The sequence below is a fragment of the Gopherus flavomarginatus genome, chromosome 20, assembly GCF_025201925.1.
Source record: "Gopherus flavomarginatus isolate rGopFla2 chromosome 20, rGopFla2.mat.asm, whole genome shotgun sequence".
Classification (NCBI taxonomy): domain Eukaryota; kingdom Metazoa; phylum Chordata; order Testudines; family Testudinidae; genus Gopherus; species Gopherus flavomarginatus.
In genome coordinates this window covers 1,763,075-1,769,541 of record NC_066636.1, presented here as the reverse complement: position 1 = coordinate 1,769,541, position 6,467 = coordinate 1,763,075, and the positions used below count along the sequence as shown (strand labels likewise).

Below are 6,467 nucleotides of genomic sequence, written 5' to 3'. Positions count from 1 at the left end.
GCAGCCACAACTCCCCTTTGGAAGTGTAGACGCAGTCCCCCACCCACTCCACTTCACTTTCAAACCGCTGCCACCTGCGGTGCTGTTGGGGAAATGGAAGTGGGAGCCAGCTCATACCCTTGGCTGGGCCTCAGTGTGGTCGGATGCAGCAGCCGGGCTGTGGGCATAGTGCTGGGGGAGGGGAAGGGGTGACAGCCACCAGACCCCCAGATCTTTCTGTACGGAAACCAGGAGTCCTGACTCCCAACGCCCCCTCACCTAACCCAATACACCCCACTGCCCTCCCAGAGCTGGGGATAGAACCCAGGAGTCCTGACTCCCAGTGCCCGTTGGAGGCTGAACTGACGTTCTCCTGGGCTGTGTAACCCTCAGCCTGTGCTGCCTGATTTCCCCGCTGGGGTCTTTCTGAGCCTAATCTTCAGGCACGGAATGGCTCCCATATGAGGCGAGACTCAACAGATTAGGGCCGTTCAGCTTGGCGAAGAGACGAGTCAGGGGGATGTAGTGGTGTGGTGGTCGTTCCTCCCCTTCTGAGTTGGACGGAGGCCACGCCGCCCCGCTACACTGTTGGGACCACCACCGAGTATCAGAGGGGAATTAGCAAATTAACTCGGAGTTAGCATCCTGACCGGACTAAGAGGGCTGGGCCCCCAAACAGGGAACAGGCTCCGGCCCCGAGGCAGGAGCAGGGTCCCCCAGGAGTCCCTAAGCTCCAGTCCTTGAGCTGGGCAGAGCAGCCAACTGTCTCTAGTCCCTGGGCCCATTAAGCAGGGGCAGAGCAAACACCGTAGTCAGGCGTCCCAGCTCCTGCGGGTGGCCGACAAACCCAGGCCTCTTGACCTGGAGAGGGGAGGCTGCCACCTCGGGGTGGGGTGGCGGGGGGGCCGGGCCCACCCAACTCCACTGGGCCCCGATCCAGGGCCCCAGCACTGGTGGAGAAGCCGGGGAATCCGGCCGCAAGACGCCGACTGTGCTTCCGGCAGAGCTACAGCCAGACTGTGCCGCTTACCCCCTGCCGGTGGGAGGGGCGAGGCGGATCTGGCTCCACCCACCTGGGCACAGAGAGTGGTTCCCTCCTCTGGGTCGGGGGGGCCACACCTCCTCACGACAAGGGGGTGCAACAGAGGGCTAGAAAATCATGCCATGGGGTGGAGAAAGTGAGCAGAGAACTGCTATTTCCCCTGTGCCACAGCACCAGGACCAGGGGTCACCCAACGAAACGAACAGGCAGCAGGTTTAACACATACAAGGGGGGGTGCCCTTCTGCACACTGCACAATTAACCTGTGGAACTCATGGCCAGGGGATGTGGGCATGGGCAACAGTATAAGTGGGTTCAGGAGAGAATTAGAGAAGTTCCTGGAATAAGGCCAGAAATGGCTGTTAGCCAGGATGGGCAGGGACACAACCCCCTGCTCTGGGCGTCCCTAAACCTCTGACTGCCAGGAGCCGGGAGGGAAAGATAGGGCTGGGTTTCTCCAATATGGCCGTGTTCTGGGCACTGCCTGTGAATTCTGGGTGTGCCACTGTCGGAGACAGGACACTGGACTAGCTGCACCATTCACCTGACGCGGTGAGGCCGTGCTTCTGGTCTTACCTGGCTTCTCACATCCCCACCCACGAGAATGAAATTTTTCCACATTGAAATAAACAGAGACACAACAAAGCCAAAGAGTTTGCTCGCCAGTTTGTTTTATTCAGTGCAACAACATCAAGAGGATGTGAGTCCATCTGAGAGCGGCTAACGCAGGCTGCAGGGTGCATTTCAATGTGGCGTGTCCATTGCACCCAGTGGGGAATCAGGAGAGAAGCTTCAGCAGAAGCCCAGCGAGGGCCGGGAGGGGGAGCCCGGCTGGTCCCAGAGCCACGCCCGCCACGCCAGAGGCCTCTGTGCATTTGGCCGTGGTTAGATGTACACTGGTATCTGTGAACATCCTCGAGGCCACTTGTGCCATGATGCAGATGGACTCGGAAGCGCAGCCCTTCATGACAGTCTGCATTTCACGCCCATCTGAGTGGGGAAGAGGGGAGGAGGCAATTTTTGTCAGGCTATTCAAGCTGGATTAAGACGAAACACCACTCTCCCTGCCTCAGGTCCCCACCAAGGTGCCCCATAGCCTACATCTCCCCATCTGCTCTGGTCCCCCCGCAGCCTGTCTGGGCCTACATGGCCTCCCTCTCTCCTGTGCTCTCACGCAGGCTTGCAGTGTGTCCGTGAACAAATCATTCACAGCCCCAATCTAGAGCCCACCGACAGAACGAATGAACAGAAGTTACCAATTGTTATGGTCCCGGTGGCATCAATACACTGGGTCTCGGATCCAGTACAATTTATGGTTTGCTCATTGCAATGATCAGCATTCAGTGCATAGCAGCCGCAGCAGCGCCGGCCGTTGGGTTTGGGGTCAGCCGGGGGCACTGGGAAGAAGTGGAGCAAACGCAGTCAGCTCGGGGCACGAGCCCCAGGAGGCGTCGGGGCAGGGGGAGCAGCTGGGGGCTGCACAGCTCAGCCCTGGGTGCCCCCTGCAGGGGGAGCTGTAGCTCTGGGGACGCCGGGGGCAGCAGGGGCGGGGGAGGGGTTTGCAGCAGGGATCCCTGGATCCTTCCCTGGGTGGGGTCAGAGCTGGGTTCACACCTGGAGGCAGCCTAGACCCCTCCCAATAAACGCCACCTGCACAGGGGCTCAGTGTTATTAAATGGGGTGCCCCCTGCAGGGTTGGAGGACTAATCCCAGGGCTCAGAGTTATTCAGTCGGGTGCCCCCTGCAGGGTGGGAGGACCAGTCTCAGAAGTTAACATGGGGTGGGTTCCAGGTAGCAGGAGGTGCCATGGGATGGAGGAGGAGATGCAGAGACGGGAGAGGTACCTGTAATATTGGTGGTCCTGCAGGCGTCTCCCACGCAGCATTTGAAGCTCATCCTTGTCATTGCGTTGCCAAAGTGTGCAGAGAAGGGGCTGGCTTTACACACGTCGGAGGACACACAGTTTTTGATAATTGTCTCAGTCTTGCTTCCCACTGCACAGGAGGAGAAGACAGAGATTTATTCCCATTCCACTCACACTCCATCAACGGCCCTGTGCCATTAGCCTTCCTCTACCCATGAGGAAACTGAGGCATGGGGCGGGGAAGCAACTTAGCCAAGGTCCCGCAGGGGTAGACAAAGTGATTCCAGCACCTAAGTTCAGTATTTAGATCCTCCAGCTCCCCACTCGGCTGCTGCTTAACCCTGGGGGCCACAGATGTCCTGCCCATAAAGTCCTTTCGTAGCCACAGTTCCCATCAGTGGGTATATGCAGGGCCTCCGAAATCCCGACACTGTGCGTCCTGCTCACCCCTTAGCCGCAGGGGGATTCACGACTAGGCGTTCCCCTGCCGATATCACCTGCGGGGCCTGATTCAGAGGACGCCCTCGGAGCACGCCTACCAGCTCTCACCCCACACAAAGCCCAGGCACGGGAGGAGGTGGAAGGGTGCCCCCATATACCCAAGAGCCCAGTGGGTTAGAGGCTCCTCACGGATGTAGGAGGCTGAGAGAGACCCACCAGGAGCCAGGGGGGCAGGCACGACTGTAGGAGGGGAGAGACCTGGGCTCCAGTTCCTACTTTGATTCGGAACGAGTGAGCATTTGAACTTGGTTCCCCCACACCCTAGCTGGGGTCTCCTCCACTGCATCTTTTGCAAGGAAGGCCTGATCCAGTTCATACGCCGGAGTCCCGGCGAGCAGTTCCTGGCTGTGGATCCCAAGCACACCTGGGTGTCTCCATGCAGCCGGGACTTTGGGCCGAACTAAGGGGGAGGGGCAGATCTTAGGCCACAGCCCTCTCATCAGCCTTTCCTATTGGCTGGCTTAGGCAGCGGATCACTCAGCCTGCTGCCTCTGGTGGATCCCAGCCTCAGTGGGGCCCCGGCCCCCTGGCTGGCGATTCGCCTGGGGAGTCGGCATCGCAGTGCTGAGCCGAAGGCCCCATTGTGGAGCTAGCCACAGGGTCTGGCATAGAACCCAGGTGTCCTGGCTCCTTAACCGCTGCTCAGACCCACCCACCCCACTCCCTTCCAGAGCTGGGACTAGGAGAGGACCCAGGCGTCCTGGCTCCCCAGCCTGTTTGCTGACCCATGGTGGGTAGAGTCCCTTTCACCTACCCAATGTGGAATCTGTCCAGGCGATGCCACAAAAGTCCTGCCCAGCAGCGCAGGTCTCTAGGTCGCCCCTGCATCTGATTCCTGGTCCGTTGCAAACCTCACACTGCAGACAGGCCCCTGGAGCCGGAGAGAGAACAGGAGCCACCTGGATTTGTCCCTCCCTCGCCGTCCCCTGGGCTCAGCGGGAAAGCACCGGGTATGGTGCCCTGGGGTCCCTCATTGACTCCAATGCAGCCGCACCCCCATGACACAGGCTGGGCCCTGCCCCACTGACTCCAGTGCAGCTGCGCCCCCCTGACACCGGCTGGGCCCTGCCCCACTGACTCCAGTGCAGCTGCACCTCCCTGACACCAGCTGGGTCCTGCCCCACTGATTCCAGTGCAGCTGTGCACCCCTGACACCGGCTGGGCCCTGCCCCACTGACTCCAGTGCAGCTGCACTCCCCTGACACCGGCTGGGGATCACATATAAATGCCCTTCAAATAGCCTTGAGCTCTTTTTCCGGAAGTTCTGATTTGCTTCCTGTTATAGAATCATAGAATATCAGGACTGGAAGGAACCTCAGGAGGTATCTAGTCCAACCCCCTGCTTGAGGCAGGCCCAATCCCCAATGCCAATGCTCAAACCACTGAGCTATCCCTCCCCCCCCCAGACGACAGGAATGTCCTTGTCCTCATTTGAAATGTCCTTGTCCTCGGCAGCTCTGAAACGTGCCCAGTCACGACTCCGTTCTAGTGATTTAAAGAATAAATATTTCCTCTCATTTCCACAGTTGTTACACTCGCTGTCACCGGGACTTTGCGTCTTGCAGCCCTCTCCTCCTCAGACGTTGTCGCTCAGACGACCCCAGCTCAGCCCCCGTTATTCTGTGGCTGCTTTTCAGTTATGTTCGTTAATAGTTTCACCCGGCAGGTGGCTCTGAGCTGTTGATATGTTGGAGAAGTTAGGAAATCAGCCCCTGTAGGAACAGACCCCACTCACCTGTAGTCAGGAGAAAAGCAAGGATGCAAGCAGCAAGAGAAACCTCCATGGTGATGGGGAAAACAGTAGATCGGTGCCGGGGTCTGTGATGCAGCCAAATCTGCGGCTGGGGGATTTATCACAGATGTGCTGAAATGAGATAAGAAGAGAGATTGCATATGCCACATCCAGTTGATAGGGTGGGTGGATCCTCAGAGCTATTTCCACAGTTCTGGGGTAACCACATCACTGAGCCCTTCGTGGCTGGTATGTTTGTAGCGTCCACCTGGAGAAGTCAGAGACAAACTGCAAATGCTCCAGCTGGAAGGTTGCTGTCTTAAAAGACTTTGTTTCTGAGAATCTAGGAAAAATATCAAGAACCCAAAAGAAGACAAGGCGGACTGCTGCATATGGCAGAGAGAGAGAACTCACCCACTTTGTTCTTGGCTGGTTCTTCACAGACGACCTGTGGTCCCACGCTTCCCTTCTGAGCTCTTTGGCCGTCTGACAGGACCAGAAACCACCCCTGCCCCCTTTCTTAAACACGGTCCTCAATACACAACGTCCGGCTTCGTATGAAGTGGCGTGAAGCCACACTCTACTTTTAACGGTGGAGAGGCTGCATCTCAGGTATTCCCCCCGTCCCGAAACGATGCCAAATTTGTGTCACTAGCTCTTCCGTGGCTCCTTTAAAGGTGTATGGATTTTCAGGAAGATCCAACCATGAATGTAGAATCTGGAGCACTTGACAAATGCTCTTTTATGCAACTTCCTGGAAACCTAGACCCAGAATTGCATGTGGTAGCTTAAAGTTGCAAAAAGGGACAGGGGGAAACAGCTTTCGCAATTTGTTTTTGAGGAACGAGGCGTTGTTTTCGAGAAGAAGATCCTTTTTCTTTGCCTTTCGGTTTTTTTAACCCCCAAAATTTCGCCAAAATATTCCTCAAAAATGTTCTCCACATTTCTCATTTCCTCTCCCAATTATTTTCTTTTCTACGTCCCTCTATCCCCCTCACCCCCAAAATTGGTTTCTGGTTTGGTTGGGGAAAAAAAGGTGGAAAATTTTTTCAACAAGCCCTGATATTTTTTAGAAGAAAACATAATTGCAAGAAAAGCTATAATTGAAAGCTAGATTTGAAAAGGTCACAGACCTGCCATGAACCAGATGCCAAAAGTAACTTAGCTTCTATTCCTGGCCTGCTAAGGGTATGTTGGATTAAACGAGGTGCCTTGCATTCTACTCCTGGCTCCTGGAGGGAACTGGGACCTAGTGGTTAGAGTAGTGGGGCCAGCAGCAGGTCTCCCGGGTCCTATCCTTGGCTCTGGGAGGGGAAGGGAGGGAAGGGAAGTCTAGTGGGTAGAAGCTGG

The 6,467-nt window shown here is 56.5% G+C and overlaps 1 protein-coding gene across 1 annotated transcript; it reads right to left on the bottom strand.

The window, feature by feature from the left end:
* Positions 1-1,674: 1,674 nt before the first annotated feature.
* LOC127038038 (phospholipase A2 inhibitor gamma subunit B-like) lies at positions 1,675-5,778 on the bottom strand. The gene is made up of 6 exons (XM_050930378.1): positions 5,532-5,778; positions 5,121-5,249; positions 4,140-4,256; positions 2,865-3,014; positions 2,277-2,417; positions 1,675-2,010 (listed from the first exon to the last, which is right to left on the bottom strand). The coding sequence occupies exons 2-6, from the start codon at positions 5,167-5,169 to the stop codon at positions 1,799-1,801; spliced, it is 669 nt and encodes a 222-aa protein (XP_050786335.1). The 5' UTR covers positions 5,170-5,249; positions 5,532-5,778; the 3' UTR covers positions 1,675-1,798.
* Between the last annotated feature and the right edge of the window lie 689 nt (positions 5,779-6,467).